The sequence below is a fragment of the Littorina saxatilis genome, linkage group LG7 (assembly GCF_037325665.1).
Source record: "Littorina saxatilis isolate snail1 linkage group LG7, US_GU_Lsax_2.0, whole genome shotgun sequence".
Taxonomy (NCBI): Eukaryota; Metazoa; Mollusca; class Gastropoda; order Littorinimorpha; family Littorinidae; genus Littorina; species Littorina saxatilis.
This window is the reverse complement of record NC_090251.1, coordinates 18078710-18106209: the sequence shown is the minus strand read 5'-3', so window position 1 is coordinate 18106209 and position 27500 is coordinate 18078710. Positions and strand designations below refer to the sequence as shown.

General features: G+C 40.5%; 2 protein-coding genes and 1 long non-coding RNA gene across 14 annotated transcripts in view; 1 reads left to right on the top strand and 2 right to left on the bottom strand.

Moving 5' to 3' along the window:
- Positions 1-2707, top strand: part of LOC138970835 (transforming growth factor-beta receptor-associated protein 1-like) — a 24831-nt gene extending 22124 nt beyond the window's left edge. The window contains exon 22 of the mRNA XM_070343383.1: positions 1250-2707. Within this exon, the coding sequence (XP_070199484.1) occupies positions 1250-1397 (148 nt within the window). The 3' untranslated portion in view covers positions 1398-2707. The remainder of the gene's footprint in view (positions 1-1249) is intronic.
- Positions 2708-12661: 9954 nt separating this feature from the next.
- The window catches only part of LOC138970832 (Na(+)/H(+) exchange regulatory cofactor NHE-RF2-like), a 102432-nt gene continuing 87593 nt past the window's right edge, over positions 12662-27500 (bottom strand). For all 12 annotated transcript variants that reach the window (XM_070343379.1, XM_070343381.1, XM_070343377.1 and 9 more), the window contains 2 exons: positions 18991-19025; positions 12662-18457 (listed from right to left, as the gene is read on the bottom strand). In XM_070343379.1, coding sequence (XP_070199480.1) covers positions 18194-18457; positions 18991-19025 — 299 coding nt within the window. In that variant the 3' untranslated portion in view covers positions 12662-18193. The remainder of the gene's footprint in view (positions 18458-18990; positions 19026-27500) is intronic.
- Positions 26205-27089, bottom strand: LOC138970834 (uncharacterized). The gene is made up of 2 exons (XR_011457084.1): positions 26430-27089; positions 26205-26365 (listed from the first exon to the last, which is right to left on the bottom strand). It is a non-coding gene; the product is annotated as an uncharacterized lncRNA (long non-coding RNA).

Genomic DNA, 27500 nt, shown 5'->3' with positions numbered 1-27500 from the left:
GAGGGGAATCGAGACGAGGGTCGTGGTGTATGTGTGTGTGTGTGTGTGTGTGTGTGTGTGTGTGTGTGTGTGTGTGTGTGTAGAGCGATTCAGAGTAAACTACTGGACCTGTGAGTGTGTGTGTGTGTGTGTGTGTGTGTGTGTGTGTGTGTGTGTGTGTGTGTGTAGAGCTATTCAGAGTAAACTACTGGACCTGTGTGTGTGTGTGTGTGTGTGTGTGTGTGTGTGTGTGTGTGTGTGTGTGTGTGTGTGTGTGTAGAGCGATTCAGAGTAAACTACTGGACCGATCTGTATGAAATTTTACATGAGAGTTCCTGGGTATGATATCCCCAGACGTTTTTTTCATTTTGTTGATAAATGTCTTTGATGACATATCCGGCATTTTGTAAAAGTTGAGGCGGCTCTGTCACACCCTCATTTTTCAATCAAATTGATTGAAATTTTGGCAAAGCAATCTTCGACGAAGGCCGGACTTTGGTATTGCATTTCAGCTTGGGGGCTTAAAATTTAATTAATGACTTTGGTCATTAAAAATCTGAAAATTGTAATTAAAATTATTTTTTTATAAAACGATCCAAAATTACGTTTATTGTATTCTTCATCATTTTTTGATTCCAAAAACATATAATTATGTTATATTCGGATTAAAAACAAGCTTTTAAAATTATGATTAAACTTAAATTTCCGAAATCGATTTAAAAACAATTTCATTTTATTCTTTGTCCGTTCCTGATTCCTAAAACATATAGATATGATATGTTTGGATTAAAAACACGTTCAGAGAGTTAAAAAGAATAGAGATATAGAAAAGCAGGCTATCCTCCTCAGCGCAACCGCTACCGCGCTTTTCTGGATTGTTAATTTCACTGCCTTTGCCACGAGCGGTGGACAGACGATGCTACGAGTGTACGGTCTTGCGGAAAAAATGCTTTGCGTTCAGTTTCATTTTGTGAGTTCGACTGAGCTTGACTAAATGTTGTATTTTCGCTTTACGCGACTTGTGTCCTTTTCATCCATCCATCTTTCTGTCTGTCTGTCACTCATGTAAGTTGGTCTTACTTTCTTCCTGACTTCTTTTATTGATTGATTATATGTTACATACTTGTACTTGCCTTTGCTTGTTCCCTTGTTTGTTTGTTTGTTTGACCTTTTTTTCACTTCTTCCTTCCTTCCTTCCTTCCTTCTGCCTTCTTTCCTTCCTTCCATTCAGCTGAGCATGGTGATTGATATTTTCCCTCTCTTGTTGCAGGCTGTGTGCAGTATGCAAGCGAGCCTTCAACGACCCGACCTTCGTCCGGTACCCCAACGGTGTGGTCACTCACGTCCACTGCGCCAAGAACAAGTTCATCTGTCCGGTCACTGGCCGTCTCTTCAGCTCTGGCAGTGGGGCCAGCTGACCGGGCATTGCACTGACCGTAGTGTGGAAAGTTGTTGTTGACCGTCTGAATGCTGTGGTGTAAATGAGGATTGAAGGGAGATGGTAAAAACAGAAACAGTGTTCGTGCCAGTTGTGTGTATGGTAGGGGGTGAAACGGGGAAAAGATCCCATCCATAAATCAGACTTATACGATGATTTCCTGATTTGAAAACCATTTGGAGTGTCAAAATCATTTTCAGAGTTTTGCTATGATTTTGACACATTAAATGATATGAAAATCATAGCAAAACTCTGAACACGATCTTTCCAGGCACATTCATTTTTCCTGGATGCTGTGGTGTGAATGAAGGTGGAGGAGAAAGACAGAAACTGTAAACATGAGTGTGTCAGTAATGAACGTTTTCATTGGGAAATCAGGAACTCCTGATTTAAGAAATGATTTCCTGATGGTGTTCCTGATTCCTAACTTATCCTTATCATCCTGATGAAGTGAGCGCCAGGCTGACGTCATTTTGATAAAGAACTTAGTTACTTACCTGAACTGGTTACTGTTGTGTTTTATTTTTGTATTGGTGTTCCTGATTGTCAAACCACTCAGGATGTTGAGATCATGGAGTAGAACTTAGGCAGATATTTCCAGATTTCGAACAATTTTGATATCAACTTTCATCCCTGGTGCATGTGTGAAGAGTGTTCGTTCATTGAATTGTCTGAATTGTACTGGATATTGTTCAGTGTATGAAGTCCCGGATCCAGTGGTTCTCCTTGTTTAAGACCCTCCGATTTAATAAGACTCCCTTTGTACAGGGTGACACAAAAAAAACAGATCTATCCCACCAAAAGTTTAATATTTTCTGAAATAATCAGCCGATTCTTTTATTTTTTCAGGTGAGCCAAGCTGAAATGATGTTCTAACAGCCCACCAAGTTTGAGCTTCAAGATGTCATGGACAACGGAGCATAAGACATTTATAGTCGAGGCCTATTTTCGGTCGAATTCTATCCAGACTGGTCAGCCGCAGATGTGACCCAGAGTGGTCCCCCTATTCACCGGACTTGAACCCCCCAGATTTTTATCTGTGGGGGTACCTCAAGGACAGGGTATATGGCAACAACCCCCAGACCATCCCTGATCTTAAGGCAGCAATAACAGCAGCTGTAAGAGCGATCCCACATCTGCGGCTGACCAGTCTGGATAGAATTCGACCGAAAATAGGCCTCGACTATAAATGTCTTATGCTCCGTTGTCCATGACATCTTGAAGCTCAAACTTGGTGGGCTGTTAGAACATCATTTCAGCTTGGCTCACCTGAAAAAATAAAAGAATCGGCTGATTATTTCAGAAAATATTAAACTTTTGGTGGGCTCTGTTTTTTTTGTGTCACCCTGTATAACCCCCTACTTTCTTAGACTTTCTGTTCATAACATTTGATACCCACCCCCCCCCCCCCCCCTCCTTTTTTAATACTCCCTCCTTCTTGGACCTGATTTTCTTGTGTTTTTATTACATTTAGTCAAGTTTTGACTAAATGTTTTAACATAGAGGGGGAATCGAGACGAGGGTCGTGGTGTATGTGTGTGTGTCTGTCTGTCTGTCTGTCTGTGCATGTGTGTGTGTAGAGCGATTCAGACCAAACTACTGGACCGATCTTTATGAAATTTTACATGAGAGTTCCTGGGAATGATATCCCCGGTCACAGGGGCGGATCTGGGGGGGGTGCAATGGGTGCAATTGCACCCCCCCCCCCCCAGCGGGACAAAAAAAAAAAAAAAAAGAAGGAAAAAAAAAGAAGAAAAATGTATCACCTGAAAATAGCACTTTACACGCTCAGATTGCACCAGATTGCACAATTTTGCTTCCTTTTTAAAAAAAAATCCCCGGACCCCCCTAGCATGCTCGGCGCTTCGCGCCATCGGTTCGGCGCTTCGCGCCTTCGCTGATAAGATACAAAAAAAAAAAAAAAAAACTTTGCACCCCCCCCTTTCAAAACCCAGATCCGCCCCTGCCGGACGTTTTTTTCTTTTTTTCGATAAATACTTTTGATGACGTCATATCCGGCTTTTTGTAAAAGTTGAGGCGGCACTGTCACACCCTCATTTTTCAATCAAATTGATTGAAATTTTCGTAAAGCAATCTTTGACGAAGGCCGGACTTCGGTATTGCATTTCAGCTTGGTGGCTTAAAAATTAATTGATGACTTTGGTCATTAAAAATCTGAAAATTGTAATTAAAATTATTTTTTTATAAAACGATCCAAAATTACTTTTATTTTATTCTTCATCATGTTCTGATTCCAAAAACATATAAATATGTTATATTCGGATTAAAAACAAGCTTTGAAAATTAAAAATATAAAAATTATGATTAAAATTAAATTTCCGAAATCGTTTTAAAAACTATTTTATCTTATTCCTTGTCGGTTCCTGATTCCAAAAACATATAGATATGATATGTTTGGATTAAAAACACGCTCAGAAAGTTAAAACGAAGAGAGGTACAGTAAAGCGTGCTATGAAGCACAGCGCAACCGCTACCGCGCCAAACAGGCTCGTCACTTTCACTGCCTTTTGCACTAGCGGCGGACTACGTTCAGTTTCATTCTGTGAGTTCCACAGCTTGACTAAATGTAGTAATTTCGCCTTACGCGACTTGTTTATGGTCTTCAAAGGGCGACTTCCACTGATGTTCAGGAATGGTTTTTGAGTCACTTGAGAAGCAAAAGTGCGTCTATGTACTCACCCGAGTCGTCCGTCCGTCCGTCCGTCCGTCCGGAAAACTTTAACGTTGGATATTTCTTGGACACTATTCAGTCTATCAGTACCAAATTTGGCAAGATGGTGTATGATGACAAGGCCCCAAAAAACATACATAGCATCTTGACCTTGCTTCAAGGTCAAGGTCGCAGGGGCCATAAATGTTGCCTAAAAAACAGCTATTTTTCACATTTTTTCACATTTTCTCTGAAGTTTTTGAGATTCAATACCTCACCTATATATGATATATAGGGCAAAGTAAGCCCCATCTTTTGATACCAGTTTGGTTTACCTTGCTTCAAGGTCAAGGTCACAGGAGCTCTTCAAAGTTGGATTGTATACATATTTTGAAGTGACCTTGACCCTGAACTATGGAAGATAACTGTTTCAAACTTAAAAATTATGTGGGGCACATGTTATGCTTTCATCATGAGACACATTTGGTCACATATGATCAAGGTCAAGGTCACTTTGACCCTTATGAAATGTGACCAAAATAAGGTAGTGAACCACTAAAAGTGACCATATCTCATGGTAGAAAGAGCCAATAAGCACCATTGTACTTCCTATGTCTTGAATTAACAGCTTTGTGTTGCATGACCTTGGATGACCTTGACCTTGGGTCAAGGTCACATGTATTTTGGTAGGAAAAATGTGTAAAGCATGTGAGTCGTATGGGCTTTGCCCTTCTTGTTTAATGTTGTTTCTGCAATGAATGAATGAATTCCCCTCCCCTCCCCTGTACCCTTCCCCCCTCACACAAACACAAGAGGGAACTGAGATGCTCCAAGTTGAATGTATGATAAAGCCAAATATTGTTGCAGTAGAGTGGAGTGAATCATGTGGAACTATATTTAGTGGAGCATCTGAACATTACACTCAAATATCATGAAACCTATACTTAAATGTTTATCAAATTGCAAATACTGTACTGTCTGACAGTGTCTCACTGTTGTGTCTTCCCGTGCTCGAGCGACGGTGTGTGACATGCATTTGAGAATGATGATGTACATTTCTCAGTATGCAATCTATGTGATCCAACCTGGTTGAAAAGTCACAGAGAAACTCTAGCTTTGTGCAATATGGTGTGTGAGTTTTGTTTGTTTGTTTGGTGAATGTTGAATACAAGTAGAAATTAAAGTGTCTTCCCACCTCCGGCCCTCCTCCCTCCTCCAACCTCCCCCCCCCCCCCCCCCCCCCCCCCTCCAGCAGAAACATCAATTAAGTTTCAAACTCACGAAACATTACAAAGACCATGAAGGCTTGACAAGTAGAAGTATGGTAAATATGGTAAGAGTAACAAGACATTTACAGAACACGCAGAAGGTGTGCGTTAAGTTTACATGAAATGGTAGCCGTGCCTTTGATCAGCAACAAAACAAGTTACTTTAACCTTCGATCAAGATGCTCTGGGTGTTGTGTTTGCAAAATGTGACCCATCTTTGAACTTTGCACTTAATTTCAAGGATGCATTGAACGTCCACATTTGACTCAAATACTGGGCTCCGACAAAGGTATTTCCAGCCATAAATCATTACAGAGATCAGATTTAAAACTGATAGGTATTTATCAGAAAATCAGATCATAACAGAGCCTTACATTGTATTTGTAAAGGGGCCAAACAAATACTGCCCTGAAGGTTTAAGGCTGTGACGTCGCTGTCCATAGGTATCAGAAGATAAGCAACTTTTTCCCTGAAGGGAACACTGATGAAAGAACTGTTATCTGAAACATCAAAATATGCTTGAGGGAAGTGACAGGTTGACTGGTAAGGATCAAGTTGTGGAGGGTGTCAGTGTGTGCGTGTGTGTGTGTGCGTGTCAGTGTGTGTGGGTTTTATGTTTGAAAATGACACAGGTGCACATATTTATGCACTGATTTTAAGATAGTTATTTTCAGGTGCTGAAGAATGTTGTTATTGTAGTATTATGGATTTGTTTTTATTTGTGTTAAATACTATACATTGTTGTGAGAATGGAGTTGTTGTGTGCAATATTAATGTGTGCAAGTCAGATTTTTAGCTGACTGATGAGTAAACATTCCTTTGCTTGATAATTGTGTGTTTGTGTGTGTGTGTTATTGTGTGTGTGTGTGTGGTGTGTGTGTGTGACACTGTGTGTGAGTGTATGTGTGTGTGACACTGTGTGTTTGTGTGTGTCTGTGTGCATGTGAGTGTCTGTGCGTGTGTTTGTGTGTCATTTACACCTGCTCTTGCATCATTCATACACCATTATATTCATGTTTGAGATTGAATCCATATGTTATTGCACTTCCATAACTTTCATTTCTGAAACAATATATTGTAAGTGGAGTTTAAATTATGTCCATTTGTTTTATGTGGATTTAACAGTATAGGTTGTGTATGTGTTATATGTTTGAATTTTGTTCCTGTAAAGATGCTTGCGTTTCTTGATAAACATAATATAAAATAAAAAAAAGTGTACGACTTGACCTAAGACTGCAGTGTTTTTTTCCTCTCCAAAACTCATGTTTGCAAAGTCTGTATAAAAGTGTGGATGTCAAATCTTTTTTTCTTCTGTGTCAGAATGTCAGTTCAGACACAAACACACAGAAGCACTAACACTAAGAGAGAGAGACAATGACAATGACAATGACAAATCTTTATTTTTCGAGGGTGACAAGAATAAGCATAGATATGCTTTTTTGCATCTGGCCCTCGCCCTAAAGAGGGACTAAACTATTTTACTATAACTATGACTAGGGAAAAAAAGGTTACATAAAAACATTAATGGTAGAACATATAAGTTTATGTACATGAAGCGCATTATGTAGAAGCATTGTAGATCATAAGGTAGTGTTCAAAATTGGGTGTAAAGCAATGAAGATAAACGGAAAGTAACCCAACAATACATTAGCTCAGCAAAACAATGTATTACAGAGCCAAATCTTCGTGATTTTGTCACAATAAACCATAATTCCGATAATGAACAACTGTATACAAAGAAAACATACCAATCAAGTTTATTTGTTCATAGAGTTCATTAAATGGAAAGAATATTTGGTTCTAAAAGAATCTGTGTTGGTGGATTGCCGCAGGGCGTCCGGAAGAGCGTTCCAGAGGCTGCTTCCTGAATAAACAAGACTTGATTTAAATAGGTCTATCCTAGGAAGAGGAGTGTTTAGTTTTATAAAGTGGTGCGAATTCTTCAAAGAGAACTTTGAGCAAATGGTTTCGGGTGCATTTTCTGTCATAATTTTATGCATCATTATTCCTTTGTTGTAATTCATTCTTGACTTCAGAGGTAGGACCCCTATGTTGATGTAGTCTGAGTCGGTGAGAGTAGTCTGTTTGAGTAATACTACTTTTAGCGCTCTTTTGTGTAATCTGCTGAGTAGCTTTAGGGAATTATCACTTGCAGAGTCCCATAGAGTGGATGCGTAATCAATAAGAGACTGAATATGAGCAGTGAAAAATAACTTCCTGGCTTGACAATTAAGGAAGTGTTTAATTCTAGATAAGAGGTACACTTTCTTTGACACTAATTTACTAAGTTGTTCAATGTGAGTTGACCAAGACAGGTTGTTATCGATGTGGACACCTAGAACTTTGTGATGGTCGACTTTTTCCACTATATTGCCGTCAATCATTAAATCGGGACCAGTTGAGGTAAAATTCTGTCGTTTTTGTCTAGTTGTAATTATCATATATTTGGTTTTCTTTGGGTTAAGAGACATGTGATTTAGGTCAGTCCATTCTGTCAGCTGGTTTAGACTTCCTTGGAGGGATTCTGATAAGCGAGTTAAATTTTTGTTACTGGAGTGAATTGTGGTATCATCTGCAAAAAGTTCACATAAATGTTGAATATAAAGGGGGAGGTCATTAACATATATTGAGAAGAGCAGAGGTCCTAATACCGATCCTTGTGGTACACCGTAATCTACAGCTTGCATGCTCGATGCTCTAGTGTTTGTAAGAACTGTCTGTTGTCTGTCAGAGAGGAATGAACTAACAAGATTGATAGTATCATATCCGACGCCATACAAACCGAATTTTCTAAGCAATAATGTGTGATCAATTACGTCAAAGGCTTTTGCAAAGTCTACGAAAATGGCACCACAGAATTCATTATCGTTTATTTTGTCCAACCACTGATCAACAAGAGAGATTAAGGCAGTGTGGCAGGAATGCTTAGCTCTAAATCCTGATTGTTTAGGATGGAATAAGTTGTTTTGGTTGAAATGTGTTAGGATGTGTTTGTTGATATGCTTTTCCAGTGGTTTTGATAACACAGACAAAATGGAAATTGGCCTATAATTTGAGGGGTCTCTTTTGTCACCTGATTTAAATAGAGGAATGACTTTAGCCTGTTTCAGGGCGACTGGAAAATATTTTTTGTCTAAACAGAGATTGTAAATGTAGGTAAGTGTTTCAGAAATTACGGGGGCTGACAATTTAAGAATCCTACCATCAAGCCCATCGAGCCCCCGGGTGCCTGTTTGCTTGAGGTGTGTAAGTGCGTGAAAAACTTCAGGTACTGTAAGAAGGGGAATTTTTGCTTGACATGAAATTTGTTTTGATTTGCAAAATTCTTCTAAAACTTTCAAATCATTTAATTTGGACTTGTCATTTTTAATCACATTTTCAGCAATTTTGGAAAAATGTGTGTTTAAAGCATCGGGAGATATGTCCTTGATACAACTCGGATGACTGGCAGCCTTTTTATTCGTAAGTTCATTTATTGCCTTCCATATATTCTTTGAGTTTTGCTTTGAACTTGATGCTAGGTCACGAAAATATTTTATCTTTTTTGTTCGTTTAAGTGAATTTACCTTATTTCTCTGTTCTCTGTATTCCTCTTCCTTGCCAACCGACTTTAAAAAATCGCGATGGTCAATGGCATGTTGTAAATCATTATCAAACCATTTAGGTTTTACAATGTGCCTAACTCTCTTTATTCTCCACGGAGCATGTTTATCGTATATGTCATTGAAGGCACTAAGCCAATGTGTTAGGGCTTCGTCCGGATCCGTAAAATTGTAAGTATCAGATAGTGGGGAATTCCAAAGTTCATGTAGAAAGGTGTCTTCGTTAAATTGAGAAAGAGAGAGAGAGAAAGAGAGAGAGAGAGAGAGAGAGAGAGACTCGGAGAGAGAGAATAGAGAGAGAGAGAGTGGGGGACAGAGAAGGAGAGAGAGTGAGAGAAAATAGAGCCAAAGGGAGAGAGAGAAAACGCACACACACCTTAAAACACCCACACGTGAATCTGAGGTGCGTTGCTTAGGCAGACCGAAACAGAACGTTTGCAAACGTTTTCTAGGCAACGCATAGTTTTGTCGTATCGCTCGCGAACGTTAGCAAGCGCTCGGTACGAGTACCATTGTTTGGGGTCACTGAAGCGTAACAAAGGCGACCGCTCGCCGAGAATGGTCTAGGCAGTGCTGAGCATTCTGTAACGTACCTGAGAGGTGCACGTGGCACGCCAAAAACTATTGCACTGTACTGAGCTTGCTGTTTGACTCTCTCTCTCTTTCTCTCTATCGCAGTCTCTCTCTCTGTCTTGCGTGCTCTCCCTCAGTCTCTGTCTCGCTCTCTCTGTCCCTCTGTGCCTGTCTTTCTGTCTACGTCTCTGTCTCTGTCTCTCTCTTTCTCATTCTTTCTTTCTTCCATATCCCTCTCCTTATGTCTTTCTCTTTCTTTTTACCTAACTCTATATATCTTTCTGTCTCTCTTTGTGTCCGTCTGAAAGTCTCTCTCTCGTATCTTTTTTGCTCTCTTTCTCTCTCTTTCGCTCTCTTCCTCTCTCTCTCTCTCACACACACACACACACCGTCACACACACACACACACACACACACACACACATTCTTTATGTTCGTCTGTCGCTCTGTCTCCCCCTCTCTCTCTCTCTGTTTCTCTTTCTCTCTCTCTTTGTCTCTCTCTCTGTCCCCCCCCCCCCCTCCAAAAAAAAAAAAAAAACCTTCACATTTCCGTGCAATGAAGTACGTGTGCGGGTGTATTTGCTTGTTTGCCTGTGCGTATGTAAGTGTGTGTGTGTGTGTGTGTATATGTGTGCCTTGTGCGTGTTTATTTGTGTTTGTGTATGTGTGCGTCTGTGCGTGTGTGTGTGTGTATGTGTGTGTGTTCGTGTGCGTGTGTGTAAGCTTTTTTGAGTGTGTGTGTGTGTGTGTGTGTAGTTGTGTGTCTTTCTTTGCTTGTTTTGTTGTTTGACCTGTGGTTTTGTGTGTCATATTGTATTTGCTGCAAGGTCGCGTTATCTGCTTTTTTCACGAGATCGGAAAAGGCTGGCGTCCACAAAAAGTCAGAGCGAGAAGAATGCGTGCAGATAGTGACACTTGCGGGTTATTGTGATGAGGCATACAGAGGCAAAGAGCTCTCTCTCTCTCTCTGTCTCTTTCTTTCTCTCTCACACACACATATTCTGTATGTCTCTCTCTGTCCGTCTGTCTCCCCCTCTCTTTATCTCTCGCTCTCTCTCTTTACCTCTCTCACTGTCTCTCTCTCTTTTTCTCTCTCTCCCCCACCTTCATATCTCCGTGCAATGAAGTGTGTGGGTGTATTTGCAGTTGTTTGCGTGTGCGTATGTGAGTGGCTGTGTGTGTGTGTGTCACGGTGTGTGTGTGTGTGTGTTTACGCGCGCGTGTGTGCGGAAGGGGGAAAGAAAGAGGAGGGGGGGCGGGAGACTCGGAGGGAGGGGCGGGGGGGGGCGAGAGAGAGAGCGAGAAAGAGAGAGAGAAAGGGAGGGAGAGACAGACACACAGACGGACAGAGAGAGAAAGATAGAGACAGAGACATGGAGAGAGAGAGAGCGAGAGAGCGAGAGAGAGAGAGCGAGAGAGAGAGAGAGAGAGAGAGAGAGAGAGAGAGAGAGAACGCAAGCTATTTACTCCTAAACCTTCACCTTTAATCAACCTTTATTGACTGACATGAAGACCACAACACTTTTTCACGGAATCAACAAGAAATCCAACTGTGAATCTGACCACCCCCCAAAAAAAGGAAAGCCCCTGCTTTTCCACGTGAGGTAAGAAACACACACACTCACAGATATCCTGAGGGCCAATTTTGTTTGTTTGTTTGCTTAACGCCCAGCCGACCATGAAGGGCCATATCAGGGCGGTGCTGCTTTGACATATAAGTGCGCCACACACAAGACAGAAGTTGCAGCACAGGCTTCATGTCTCACCCAGTCACATTATTCTGACACCGGACCAACCAGTCCTAGCACTAACCCCATAATGCCAGACGCCAGGCGGAGCAGCCACTAGATTGCCAATTTTAAAGTCTTAGGTATGACCCGGGTTCGAACCCACGACCTCCCGATCACGGGGCGGACGCCTTACCACTAGGCCAACCGTGCCGGTGTCACGATTTCATCTTTCGCCTGTGTAACTATTTCCCCCTCGACATATACTCAAGACTGAAATGTTGTTTCCTGGTAAAATTAAGAAGTGAAATTATTTATGGACGAAAAGCATGTCAGTTTCTTGCATGTGAAGAAAATTGGTGGTAAAATTTAATAGATTTCACCCCCAAAATCGACGGGCGCAGTGGCGTGGTGGTAAGACGTCGGCCTCCTAATCGGGAGGTCGTGAGTTCGAATCCCGGTCGCTGCCGCCTGGTGGATTAAGAGTGGAGATTTTTCCGATCTCCCAGGTCAACTTATGTACAGACCTGCTAGTGTCTTTACCCCCTTCGTGTGTACACGCAAGCACAAGACCAAGTACGCACGGAAAAGATCCTGTAATCCATGTCAGAGTTCGGTGGGTTATAGAAACACGAAAATACCCAGCATGCCTCCCCCGAAATCGGCGTATGGCTGCCTGAATGGCGGGGTAAAAACGGTCATACACGTAAAAATCCACTCGTGCTGAAAACATGAGTGAACGTGGGAGTCTAAGCCCATGAACGAAGAAGAAGAAGAAGAAGAAGACACCCAAAATCGAATTCTTCAAAAACGTGTACTGAGTGGTTACGTCCCTTGAGTAAGAAGGAAAACATTTTAGGATGAATCAAATTTCTAAGTTAAATAAAACAAATTGGTTGGACAAATTTGGCCCCATAAGGTACACAAGGTCGCTCATCAGTACTATCGAAGGGTGTTTTTTTGTTCAGTGTAGAGTTTATACTAGATCAACGTGGCCGAGAAGCGAAATATCAACACGGCGAAAGATGAAAACGTCACACCGGTCTCTGAGGGCCAATGCTGTTACAAGTACAAAGCGACTGTTTGCATGATCGCCCCCAATATGCATGCATGAACTCGGCCGTCAGCGAAGTAGGTTGAGAGGGTAGAACAGTTCGCCGCGAACATAGCGTTGCCTACAACATGAAAACTTTTTGTCTCTTCGCGAACAGATTGTTAGCTCTAGGCAACGCATCCCCGGTGATTAGAATTTCAGTGGACCTCTGTGTTAGATCTCCCTGTGTTACTATTTTAACTCGTTTAATTTTGTTGTCCGACTATTTTTGCCATTATTCATGTTAAGCATTAATTTACTCACACGACCACAGATTCAACTTCCATCAACACAAAAACACTACCAAGTGTCTGGTTTTGACAACTTTAATATTCCAATTGTGTATTTTAACAAAATATATGAATAATATTGTGGGTTTAAGTATTTGTTCCTGGAATACAAGTAGAGTGTAAAGAAATGAGCAACCAGAGAAAATCAAAATGGCGCACAGGCGGTATCATGGACACAGGAATGAGTAGCTCCAGCCTGGTGACGTTATAATATAAATCTATGCAGAAAACTTCTTATTATCACAATCCAACCATCTTCCAACTATCACTTCTGCCGCTAACAACCCTTGGTCGATTATTCATGATAAGTACAGCAATAAAAAATTAAACAAAACAAAAAATTTCTGCACCAAAATATCTGATGACCAATGGTAAAAATAATCACAAAAAAGATACAGCTAAATAACTCATAATTGTATAAAATTATCAACTCAAATAGATACAACAGCTTCAACAGTTATTTTCATAAGTCTCTATTACAGCATCAGCATAGCTTTGTGAAGAGTTATTATTCTGTGGTTTTTGTCCTTTTTTGGGGGACCATGCGACATTAAACAAATTAATTTCCGTCATATTAAGTCTCCATTTGTTTGACAAACTGTCCAAATAATTAGACAATTCGCAAGAAACATGAATTCGCTAAAAAACAGTGTTTACACCAAAATCTGAAAAACTGACAACCAACCATTAAGAAAAAATTCTGATAATTTAATGAGCAAAACACTAATTAATATACCCAAATAATAATTGTTTCTCACATTCAAAGGGTCACTGTTCTCAGTTTCAAGCATGGAACATAGCTTTTTATTTTTTTACTGGCATCACACATTGAATTGGGTCAGTTAAAATAGCCATCACATGTAAACAATTTATCGCATTGCTAACGAAAAGGAAAAAAAGTAAGCGATTTGTGCTTCATCAATCAACTGTGCAAATCCTGAATGAAAGTTACAAAAGTGGGAATAGCTGAAGATCCGTCGACACAATAAAGTGGTCAGAAAGTCTTGTTGCTCCTCTACTTAAATTCTATATTACAGTTGTACCTGTGATGAGAGGACAGTCGCTTGCAATGCAGGTGGCCTGTCATGACCAGTATAATTTTGGTCAAGAAAAGGGATAAAAGGACTACATAAGGTGTTCGTGTCCTTCACTCAGAGGTGTCCTCTCACTGGAGGGGCTGGGTCTCACATCGCAGGTACCACTGTACTAAAATATACACTACATTTTCTCTTGGTGCACACATACACAAAACTTCAACAAGTATCTGATTGCATAAGTTGTGCTAATGATTTAGCAAATGGTACAATATAGCAGCGTAATTATGGTCAATGTGAAGCACAACACTAAGTAACAGCACGTCAGAGTAAGTGTGATATTGTACCACCTTCAAATCAGTGCAAAACCAAATTCAAACCAAAGCGTGCGTGCACAAAGCCTTGGTTAAATGTCAGTCTCTTACACCGCTGTCTCAAATCAACGTAGACCAAAAAAAGTAGAATATCTCTCACATTTTGAAGTTCCCTGCTGATAAAAGTTAAATTAGAGCCCAGATGTTGACAGATAAACTCTAATGGTATGTACAAGCAGTGCAGTTGAATCAGTTATCACAAGACCAACGCGATGAAAGACAGATTCAAACTGGTTTTGTGTCAGGAGAAGAGAAATGAAACGCAAAAATTGTAAGTCAAGAGGTTCTGGGGCTAGTTATAAACTGACATCGCATCACCTGTTTCATAAAGGAAAAAGAAAAGAGAGCTTTCTCTAGACTTTATAGTGTACACTGCAAATTCCAGCATTATAATCCGTGCATATACTAATAAGATTCTGAAAGCCAAAAAGCTACAAGTGTAAATTACAATTGGTGATTGAAAAAAGAAACTATTCACATCGAAATTGCACGTTTGTCTGTCCTCTTCAAGAACAAAGGTTATGTCGCTGTGTAATTTTGTGGAATAAAAGCTTAAAGAAAGGAAAAGATAAGCTTGAAGCTCAAAATGGCGACCCCAGGAGAAAACAAAGCTACCCACACATCTTGAGACCGAGCTGGGGCGACATTTTCATTATTATAATTGTGCTGATCTACATGAACTACAAAGACTGAAAAGTTCTCTTCAAACTTGTGCTAATAAGTGCCTCAGTAAACGCAGTGAGAGTGTATGTTATCATCTGAAAATACAAATGTGGGGAGAAAAACAGTAGCCAAAATGGACTCTTTTGAGACAATTTACATTGCATATTATAGAAGAGACAGCATCAGAAAATATGTTTGTACAGTTTTGAGGTCCGAATCATTTTGAAAACTGAAGACATCAACTTGGTTTATCAGAACAATATTTAACTGAACCAAAGTGCCGAGAAGAAAAATAAACTAAGGACTTTTGAATGAGCTGATCTAGACTACAGAAACATAGGTTTGGGAATAACCATTGCAATAACATGGCCCCATCACTAAAGAGAAAACTCATTGTGTTAAACTCGGACAGGAAATAGTTTGCATGCCTAAAAATAGGCACAAGGCAGATACCGCAACACACTCTTGGAATGTTTCTGAAGTTGAATTCAATAACATTACAAAATAGACCCCTTGAACCTGACGGGGAATTTGAAAGGAAAACATCTTCAATAAATTGAAGGACCTTATGTACATGGCATGCACCAAAGCAGAGAGTGAGAAATTGTTTGCAAATTATAGAAAAAAAGATATGGACATCAAACTCAATTCCTGAATCATCTACAATACTACCAACTCATGATCAATAGTGACCGTACAAAAACAGCATTGATTGATCAATGAGAAATCAATGTCATCATTCTAAATGTATTGTGATTGATTTTTGTACAAACAGATGTGTATATAATTCTATATCGCACACAAAAAATACATTCAGCACTGTATAAAATGCTTATCATTTGTGTTCATACATTGCAAGCCTGGTTAAGAAACAAAAACAAACAAACAAGCTGGGGGGGATTCAATTGGGAAAATTACAAGAAAACAATGCAATAAATCGACCTCCATAGGTAAATTACTTTTATAATACAAAAATCAGAGGGGGGGGGGGGGGGGGGGGGGGGGGGGGGGGGGTGGGGGGATGTTTTCAGTACTGGTAATTCGGAACAGAGCAAGCAATCTCAACCCTCCGGTTGAACATTTTAATGTTTAGAATTTCCTGGCAAGAAATCCTCATGATCCAAACTTAGAAAGGAAACGAGGCAATGCACATGTTTCACACTAAATATGAATTCTTATGGAAATGGCAGCACTTTTTTTAATTTTTCTTTTATAGAGAAGCATGTTTGTTCCGTCCACAGGACGATTTACAAATGCATCAAAAAGCAAGTTTGAAAAAAAAGACAGCTTGATATAAAGTTCAGAAAATAAAAATGAATGTCCTGTCTCACAACTACAAGCATGGTTCTACATCTCCCAATCTACGGTTCCTCTACATGGGTATAATATAAAAAGAACAAAACCACACCTGTGCCTTCACATTCAAGAGACTCATGATTTCTAAATTCTTCAAAGACCAGAAAACCCAAATGAAAACAACAAAAAAGGAAAAAAAAAGGAAGAGTAAAAGACATGTAATACATGACAAAAAGAAAATCTACATGCAAACACAAACTGATCTTTCCTAGACTTTTTTTCCTTCGCAAAGTAAAATCTGTTCACTGTGCAACTTAAACTATACTCCTGAACATCACATTTCTACTGATCACCCTTAACAATTAGATCCTCTTGAATGTGAAAACACCACATTTTTCAACGTATGGTGTTAAAAAAAAAAAAAAATTAAAAAAAATCCCAGTATACAACTCTAGGGCCGCCTAAGATAAAAAGCTAGCATTTTCTTGCGATGTCATCTACACAGGTGAATCGATCTATACAAGCACTCAGTTTCAACAATGGAAGGCAGTCTTTATGCATGAATACACAGGACGATCGACACGCAACACCCAAAGAAAACAAAAAGAAATTAAAAAATTGAGCAGAATGTTCATAATGGTAAATGGCTAATTTCCCTTGCATGCCCCAAATCCCCATTGCCTGGATGTGTACACTTGCTGGTTAGCCTTTGCGCATGCCCTAAAAACTATAATCTGTAAGTTTTCTTTTCTGCTGTATTCCACAGTCACTCAAATTTGCATCCCTCAAAGGCAGAGTAGAATATAAAAAAAAAAAAGAGAAAAAAAGGCAGTATTGTTTGAAAGACCTTTCGACCTCTTGTAAATCTTTTAACACCCACACACACACACTTTCTTTTAACATTACTGTGGTAAATGCATACGAAATAGATAGCTTTTAGCTTCAATCCAATTCAAATTTAATAGAAAAATTAGAAACCCACATTCGTCTGATATCACGTGTATATAACCTCTGGCTAAAAATCTCTAAACGACCAAAACATCTATTGATGAAAATACTAGTCATACTGACAGAAAAAAAGATGATGCAAGACATCGTGTGACATACAAACCTATCATGATTAGAAGAGGCAAATAATGTTAATTCACTGTAACGTCACACACAATATGTACTTGTTTCAAACTCTGACAGCATTTATTTATCCAAAAGGAACAAGAAATTGTGGTTGTGAGTCAAAGCATTCTGCTTAACATAGTTGAAACTTTTACACATTTCAAAAGCATTTTTATTTCTATGGGAAGAAAACACCCATGTCATCATCATAAAGGTTTTAGCTCCCAAACAAACGTTCCCTTCACAACCTAAATTCAGGAAGACTCAATACACATCATCTGATCTTAATGCCGAACATATGTTTCATATATTATTATTACAGTCAAAATTTTGCAAATACTGATTCATGATAACAAGTATGAAAACAGGACATAAACGCATCTTCAGGATGTTTTCAAGCTTACTTTAAAACAAGAGAAGAAAACCGTTTTGACTTTCAGTTTTTACAGTGTGAGTCCTTTGACTTTGAAGGGGGGGGGGGGGGGGGGACAAAAGTACATCATGGTCCATGTGTATAATGCAAAATAAATGCTCATGATTTGGAAGCTGCTTCAAAGAGTTGTGCACACACAGTCTTTGAAAGACGATGTCATAAAAAAACAAGAAAAAAAGGGGTAACGATACGAGTTAGTAACAAGAACATTAGAAAGCATTCGTTCATCACATGCATTGATCGGCATGTGAGGTGTGATGCAAGGACAGATAAAACAAGAAAAAGGAAAGGGCACACACTCACACAAGATGTGCAACAAAATACCAGAGGTGATGAAATAACAAAGTGACCTTCTAATTGAGGTCAGGGGCACATGCAGTCTGATCCAAACTGCAGACATTCAGCAGAGGTCAAGGTCAAGGTCAAGCTGTCCTTCAGTGCAAGTTCACTGAAGATTTTCTTTTCATCAATAAGACATTTTTTTCAAGTGATTTCTCCAAAGAAAATTGAACAAGCAAATTTCTTCAAGCAAAACTATAGTGCCTCAAAAGAGAATTCAATGAAATATTTTTTTTTTCTTCCTTTCTACAATTTCAAACACTGACCTCACAAAAAACAACGGCATATTCTCTCATCCTCTCACATTCTCTCAAACATCTTATGCTTGGCCTCGAAGCTGGTTTTCTGCAGACGGGGGTCCACCCTCTTTCGTGACTTCAGACGCTCCTTCATCTCTGCCGCAGAAAGGCCGAGGTTCAGATCCCCGCTGGCCGGGGTTGGGGTCGGGGTCGCCTCCACTGCTGTTGTGGTCGAGCGAATGACCGCTGCTTCTGGCTCTGGCTCTCGGATGGGCTCAGGTTCAGGGACTGCCACAGGCTCCGGCTCCGGCTCTGGTACAAAACTCTGTGAAAACGAGAACGGTTTTGTCAGGAATTTTGTAACTCAAGAAGAACTTATAATAATGACAATACAGTGGAATCCCCCTGTTAAGACCTCCACAAACCTGAGACATTTTACATCAGCTGGGTTTTACAATTTACAGAAATGTTTTTTCATTTACAAAACAAAAAATCCCATGTATGCAATCCATGAGAAGTTGGAATGTGGCTACTCTCCTGCACCAGGAAAGCAGCGTATTATAGAGAATAGCACCTGTTTTGTTGGAACAGGTGGTCTTTTGTATTTCTGTGCCACAAATGTCAGTGTCAGTGCTGTCTTTGACAGCTTTGACGCCAGTAACAAAACACTGGTGCAGCAAAGGCGACAATTTATATTGCTTATAGCTCAAGAAAACAAAATTAACACTGAACCTCAGACCTTGATATGAAACAGAAATGCTAAAAGCAATCATGCGCACACAAGCACACACACACACACACACACACACACACACACACACACACACCACACATGCAGACACACAAACACGCTCTTACCTCAGATCCGCCATTGATCCCATTACTGGCTGTACCTGAACAAACAGAAAGAAAAAAAATAATGTAAGCCCTTTTTACTGTATCAAAAAAAGTCTTAATGGTTTTTTTTAAAACTGTTGCTTTGACCTTCAGTTTGAATGATCTTGGCCAACACTGAAAGAAAAAGATTAGTGCAATAGCATAACTGAATGTACATGCATCTTATACCAGCGTGCTATCAACACAGTATTGATTAACCCAGCAACATTTACATACACAAACCATTGAATTACACATTGTTTACAAAGAGATCTACGCACAAACAAATCTGACAAAATATACAAAACATTGTAATCACAAATCATTTACATTACAAAGACATTGCAACATAAATCTGATACAAACTGTCTTGTAACAGTGCTGAAAACAGAGCAAGGCATCATACAACATTTTGTGCTGACGACAGATTCTGTACATATAATGACGTATTTTTAAGTAAAACAAACAAGACAAGAAAACATACTGCTGTTAATTCACAATCTATTATTCAAGAAAAACCGGAAGAAAACAAAAGTACAAAGGTTAATCAGACTAAGAGAAATAATCTGAGTCTTAAATGAGAAAATTCAGTATGCTATGACAAGTATGAGCAAAACGTCATCATCAACACAGTAATACAGTATTATAAACACACTTTCACTTTCACTTTGTCATACTCTTGGCTTAATTAATGCGTTTAAATCCCTACCTTTAAGCACAAGGTTCAATACTTGTACTTACACTTACAGTACAATCTTTAGGTGTGTATCCTGGGTACAATATAATAAGATCAATGTTTCAAAAACAGTCCGTGTTCAAAGTCATATATACTGCAAATCAGTAAGATCAGTAAAGCAGTATATACTTCTCAGGAAAGATAAGCACCCTCAATAAATAACCATGGCCTGAACAGCACTGAATAAAATACAAGTCTTCCCCAAGTTTCCCCTTACACTTTCAGCTTGTGATTCAACCTCTCATACCTATACAGTGGAACCCCCCTTTTAAGACCCCTCAATTTAAGACTCCCTCCTTTTTAAGACCTGATGTTTTAAGATTTTTTTTAGGTCTTAAAAGGGGGGTTCCACTGTACTCATTCAATTCAATTCAATAAAACTTTATTGTCTGAGTGTAACAAACAGAAATTTTCCCCATTAAATCCCTGGTAATCCAAGCTGCATGCATGAAGCGTTGCAGGCAAAAAGCACCCACACCAAACCCTATGAAACATGCACTCCTGCATGGTTGTTAATGAATGTTTTTGGGATTACAGTCTGTATTTACTTCTATAATAATAATAATAATAAAGTGTATTTATATTGCGCCTATCCCTTACAAAAAACAAAAATATTTGGCTCTAAGCGAATTACAACATGTGTAGGGACTTCGTACAATCAAGTCTGACAAATACAATAACACAATATACAGTCGGTCTCTTGGGTAAAAATGGGAAAAGCAGCTTCGACATTTAAACACTGCTACTAAAAAATCCTCTAACAATGCATACTGCTTTACAATATATGCATTTATGTATAAATATAGTTAAAGAACATCGAGTTAATAGGAATTAGAAAAGGTTCTAATCCTATAGTGAAATTGCATGTGATGTGTATCTGTGGGAGTAAGCATGGACGCATGCATAAACACACACACACAAAAAAAACCCACACACACAAAATGCATCCACACATTTGTAAACATCCATGCACACAGACACACAAACACAAACACACAGACACACAAACACATGCACACAAACACACACAGACACACAAACACATGCACACACACATACCAACGGTGAAACATCACCATTAAGTATACACTATAACTCTGCGTCACTTAGCCTGAACCCCAATGTCTTACTGTTACGAACAAACACCCACTCAATCTTCAATTACAGCATTTTCAAAGATTTAACAAAATCTTTAAAGTCTGATAAACCCAGAAGTCAATGAATTCACAGTTGGCCAAAATACTTCAAGGACTCTTATTTACCCTAAGTACCCATCAATGTAAATTGTAATCAGTCTGTTTGGACACTGGGGAGTCACAAATTCCCAATGTCATAAATCGTCTGCCCCACCTGACACCTCCCCGTCCCCAACCCTTCTTTCACACCCCCTTCACATGCCTGTGATTTTTACAATTGCCGGCACTTTTTAATCAATCAATCAATCTTTTTACCCCCCCCCCCCTCCATCCTTTAAGACCTGTGATTGCTAGACCCCCCCCCCCCCCACACACACACACACACGCATATCTTGTGACTTTGACCTACAATCACAGAGGGTGGCATAAGTCCCGTAAATCCAATAATGTGCCCGCTCCTCTATCAAAGTGGCCATAATCACCGTGCTCAGGGCCACTGTCCGAGCGTCCAGTCTCGACAGCAGCATAAATTATCTGACCCACACACCTGAGAGAGGGAAATACCTGTCTGTGGCTGGAGTGTGCCGCGTGGGCACAGGAAACAGACACGTGTATCTATTTCTACCCGGGATTTATCACTGGCCACGGCAAAACTGCATTCCCCGGGTTCTGCGGCAAGAGATGCGCTGGAGGAGGATTGTCAAGGGTGGTTAAACGGGTATGTCCATGTCCTTCAACCCATCATCCCACACACCCACATAACAAGGATAATAGAACCCAACTCAGTGGTGGCAAAACAGATTTTTTTCAAACAGATATCACCCTGAGGTGTTAAAGAAAATACTGTTTAAAGGAGGTGTTAAAGATCATGGACCCCCCCCCCCCCCCCCCCGCCAATTGAGTCATATGCTACATAACCTCTCTCTTCACCCCCCCTCCTCACCTTTGAATAAAAAAAAAGGCTTGTGTGTGAGCACAAACAGATCCACAAAGAATCGTGCAGGTGCACCCCCTCCCCCCCAAAAAAAATGAAATAAAGAACGGATGATAAATACATTTTATGTTTTCGGATTTTAAACAGTTTTCTATATCACAAAAAATGCTCTCCTAGTTCACTGATCTAGCTTTGGTGCTTGGGAAGGTGTCCATTTTCCTAACGCAATCTTGACTGAAACATGTCTCCCAACCTCGGATGGGAAACGAATGAGGTACCAGTCTTCCGAAACTTCAGACACTTTTCCCCTTGCCGATTGTGTCATTTCCTGATCACAAATCCTCCTCCTAGGTGTCTGTGTATCACCTAATGGCTGCTTCCTTAACTCCCGGTGTGAATCACTCGCCTCTAATTGCTACCTCAACAGAACCGTTTAACACACAAAAAGAGGCAAGTCAGACAAGCAAAGGACATATGAAGCAGAAAACAAGACTGATAACAAAAATAAAAGAACAGGCGGAGAGATTTGGCGGAAGCAGAAGTGGGATTGGAAAACGAATGTTGTTTGAGCGTTATGTTCCCAAGAAACGGTGATATTTTTTGGACCACACCGCTGATGAGCTAAGCACGATTAGCCTATATAAGTGGGATTAATTCAACATGTCTGTCAACCCTCACCTCCACCCTCCCCCCCCTCCCCAATGGGTGATTCGCCTGGTTACCAGTCCATGTTTTACCTCCTAATATAATCCTCAAATCCGCTAACCTTCTGTTTTGTTTGTTTGTTTGCTTAACGCCCAGCCGACCACGAAGGCTAACCTCCTGTTTACACCCCTTCATACTGACACGGTTGTAAAAATAAAATATTCTGATAAAAGATATTGATGTTTCCAGTAGCGGACATCTCTCTCTCTCTCGACGATGATCATGATGATGAGGTTGTTGTGTGTGTGTGTGTGTGTGTGTGTGTGTGTGTGTGTGTGTGTGTGTGTGTGTGTGTGTGTGTGTGTCTGCGTGTGTGTGTGTGTGTCTGCGTGTGTATGAGTGTGTGCGTGCGTATATGTCTGCCTGTGTGTGTGTGTGCATATGTGTGTGTGTGTGTGGTGTGTGTGGCGTGTGTATGTGGTGTGTGTGTGTGTGTGTGTGTGGTGTGTGTGGTGTGTGTGTGTTGTATTGAGTGATCTCTCTCTCTCTCTCTCTCTCTCTCTCTCTCTCTCTCTCTCTCTCTCTCTCTCTCTCTGTCTCTCTCTGTTTTAAGGCCTAATATCTGGAGAGAGAGAAATTCAGCCTCAAAAGAGAAGGAGCCAGTTAAAGACTTCCCCCAGTTGCATCAGAAGGTCTGAGAAAACAAAGTCCTAACTTATATACAGAGAGGAGGTCCTAAATGGAGGATCTTCAGACAGGACTTTCAAAGTGCAACTGAAGCACACATTTTCATTTGTCAGCATTTCATTAAGATCCCAAATAAAGCTTGAATCTGAATTTATAACCCACGACCGTTGAACCTCATTTCTTGATTTCGATTCTGCCAGACAATAGGAGAATGCTGACAGTTGCACAACAAAAAATTCAACTTACTCGCCCTTGCATCAAATTGCCATTCTGTCCCCTCCCTCTTTGGGTACCATTAGTGTCAGTCAGCACAAGAGGTATTTTTACAGACACGCATGACAGACAGCATCATTGTTGAGGGTGTCGCAATATGACAGGGCCAGGGAATGCCTAATAAGACTTGGAACAGGTAAGGCTGTTTGGGTTTGTGACTGAGTGTGCACCATCAACAGATTTTATTATATATAATGTCATTGATTGAACAGCAGAGACGTTAAGGTTTTGTACGAAGAGCAGAATACGTCTACAAAATGTCATGGTTCAGGTCTGATGGGGCCGCAATGTTCGTTTGCCTATAACATGTATTGGTTTTTCACTTGTACTGGAAGTTTGACAAATGCCGATACTACAAAGATCTGAGACTCGAAGAACGAATCTTCGTAACAGTGTATTGTGCTTCAATAAAAATCAACTTCTCCAATGATACTGAATACAACATAGCAGTACTGCTTTTTACTGTACTTCTGCCTGACATGCCATCAAAAACAAAATATCTACTGTTTTTCTGAAGACATGGAAAGACCAACTATTCAGTTGTTGAAATAGTTCAAGTTATCGGTTTCAAGAAATTTAGAGAAAAACATCTTCATATTACTTAACAGTATTCATTGTGCATTTCTGTGCTAGCATTTGCAAAGTCGTAACAATGTATTGGTGCATTGTGTATTTTTTAGGACTAAGAATTGGAGCCATTGCAGCCAATATCGTCTTTCAAATTCCTCCATCTAGCCTTCAGCTTGATAGAGCATTCGTTGTCGAATATACCTATCAAGAGACAGACACGCATTGTGAAGCCGTCTAGATTGTTAGTTGTGTCCAAGGACATTTGAGTACAAAAGTGTCTTCTGTGCGTGGTATCTATTTGGCAATGATTGAGATAACATGTGACAAGAGACAGAGGCCCCTTGACATTGGGGGTGTGTGTGTGTGTGTGTGTGTGTGTGTGTGTGTGTGTGTGTGTGTGAGAGACACCGACTAGTGAATACTGACACACTGAGGGATAACATCACAATGGCAAACCCATGTGAACCATGTACCAGGTATGGTAAGTATGCTGGCCTAGCACCACTATCACAGCTAAAGTACAGCTAGTTAGATAACAATTACAGCAGCTGTCAACCAACACAGACAAGTTAGCCATGTAACGACATTTTGCTGATTCAACAACACAACACTAGCTACTCTACGCTACACGCACCAGCGCCTCTGACAAGACAAACCACAGGCATCAGAAATCACTAACTCATGCACACACTGCTGTTACAGACATGACATTTTTGACCATCAATGCGTACAAGTTTTACTCTGAAATAATCTATTTGGAAATCACACATACACGGCTGTTGTTGACATCAGACTGACAAGGCCATGTGTTCTCGCCCGTCGAAGATTTTGCGCAGAGAAGAACACCTATCAACTCAGATAAAGCGGAATAAAGGAGATATGCAGGAACAGAGAAGATCCGAATGTCTCAGCTTTGAAAAACCTAAAACTGTCTCTGTCGCTATCTCTGTCTGTCTGTCTGTCTCTCTTTCTAACGCCGGGTCACTTACTCTGAGTATTACACCTCCATTCATGAAACATAATGGATGGCTTACAACGAAGTGACTGTGCCTGAAAGTTTTCCTGTGTTCAGATGTCAAAGCTTTGCTCAACATTACTCAACGTTAAGGCATGGGGAGGTACTTGCCAATGACAATGGCTGACAGCACCCTTTTAAATGCCGTTACAACTTTTATTGCGACATTCCCGGCATGCCACACATATCTTCAGGTCAATTTATCACTGGGGGGACCCCCTTACCCCCCTAACACTCATTGTTCCCTTCCAAAAGGTTTCCCCCCAATTATTTCTCTCCTTTTCGATCCTTCTCGGTCCGTCTCATCATCCCTTCCTCTCTCTCTCTCCCTCCCCCCCCCTCACTCTCTCACTCCCTCGTAAAATAAAATTTGATTTGATTTCTCTCTCTCTCCAATCCCCCCCCCCCCCCCCGTCTCTCTCTACCTACTTTTTTTAATACTACCCGCTGCAGTCGTTAGCACTGGTCAACCAATATTAATCACACACGTCGCACTGACAAATGAGAAAATCACCGATCGTGATATACAACCCGCAACCGTGGGTCCCCCTGGCGTCTACAAGAAGCTTTTCATACGATCCACACACCTGCAATCATCTTTCTTTATTTGGTGTTTAACGTCGTTTTCAACCATTCAAGGTTATATCGCGACGGGGAAAGGGGGGAGATGGGATAGGGGAAAGGGGGGAGATGGGATAGAGCCACTTGTTAATTGTTTCACTTTCTTGTTCACAAAAGCACTAATAAAAAAAATTGCTCCAGGGGCTTGCAACGTAGTACAATATATGACCTTACTGGGAGAATGCAAGTTTCCAGTACAAAGGACTTAACATTTCTTACATACGGCTTGACTAAAATCTTTACAAACATTGACTATATTCTATACAAGAAACACTTAACAAGGGTAAAAGGCGAAACAGAACCGTTAGTCGCCTCTTACGACATGCTGGGTAGCATCGGGTAAATTCTTTCTCGTCCCAACCAATATGGGACTCCCCCAAACCCGCGGGGGGTACCTGCAATCATCATTAACTTTTAACTAGCTGGCCTGGATACAAGGCATGTTCACAAGTATCTTCTCGATCAAATCTCATTAAACAGGGCCCGTGTTCATGCCGAATCCATAGAGGAATCATGATCAGACGCCCGTCATCACAGACTGAGATGGAGACACGACCACGATGTTGACGCGTGACGTGGTTTATTTTTTATTTTTTTTTACCTAGCTCCTTGTTTCAACGCCGAAAGGTGTCTCCAGCTTTTACTGCTAGGTAAGTTATACAGTGAAACAGAGCACCTTGTTATGTATTATACAGTGAAACAGAGCACCTTGTTATGTATTATACAGTGAAACAGAGCACCTTGCCATGTATTATACAGTGAAAAAGAGCACCTTGTCATGTATTATACAGTGAAAAAGAGCACCTTGTCATGTATTATACAGTGAAACAGAGCACCTTGTCATGTATTATACAGTGAAACAGAGCACCTTGTCATGTATTATTCAGTGAAACAGAGCACCTTGTTATGTATTATACAGTGAAACAGAGCACCTTGTTATGTATTATACAGTGAAACAGAGCACCTTGTCATGTATTATACAGTTGAACCCCCCTTTTAAGACCTCATAAAATCTAAGAAAAGCACGCCTGAAAAAGGAGGGTGTCTTAAAAATGGGGGTACATTCTCAAAACGTTCTGAACAGAGCATCGGAGAAAACAGGGTGTTACAAAAAAAGGTCTTAAATTGAGGGTAAAAAAAGGGGGGTTTAAATTGTACATGTATACTCAACTCCGCTGCTGAGTACGAACTACGGCGTTACAATGTGCCAGGTGTCAAAACCTACGTAACGCGTCAACTACTGGAACGTGTCAGTACAGAATTTCAGTGCAAGTCGTGTTTGGTTTCTGCATCTAGGGAAAAGATCGGTTTCATGGGGAATAAAGAACGTTTCATTCCGCTCGGATGAATTGAGCCCGGGTGCCGTCCTAAATGGCGTGACTCACATTGTTTGCAAACCGGCCTAATGTCACGAAGACTTACACCATGTTACCGAATTTATAGCTTAGCTTGACAGGCAATAGTTCTGTTCGTTGCTTTAGAAATGAAAGTGCCATTTACGGTTTCAGTTACATAAGAAGGGAAAGAGAGGGAAGTAGGAAGCACAAGTGGGGGTAGGGGATGGGTCGAGGGGAGGGGAGCGATAGGGGAGCGATAGGGGAGGGGGGGGGGGGGGGGGGGGGGGGGGGGGGAGAAAAACTGAGGTTTGTTGGGGTCAAAAGAGGAAGAATCAGTCACAAAGACCAAAAAGCAAAACACTCGTCGAAGAAAGAGAGAGAACTGAACCGAGATAATTGAACTGAACTGCACTTTACTTTCCAAGGATAAAGATGAAAGACTTGGCCTTTTCTTACAATGTGTTCTGGAGACGAACAATCACACACCAAAAAAACCCACCCACCATCAAATCATACTAAAACAAGAGAGAGAGAGAGA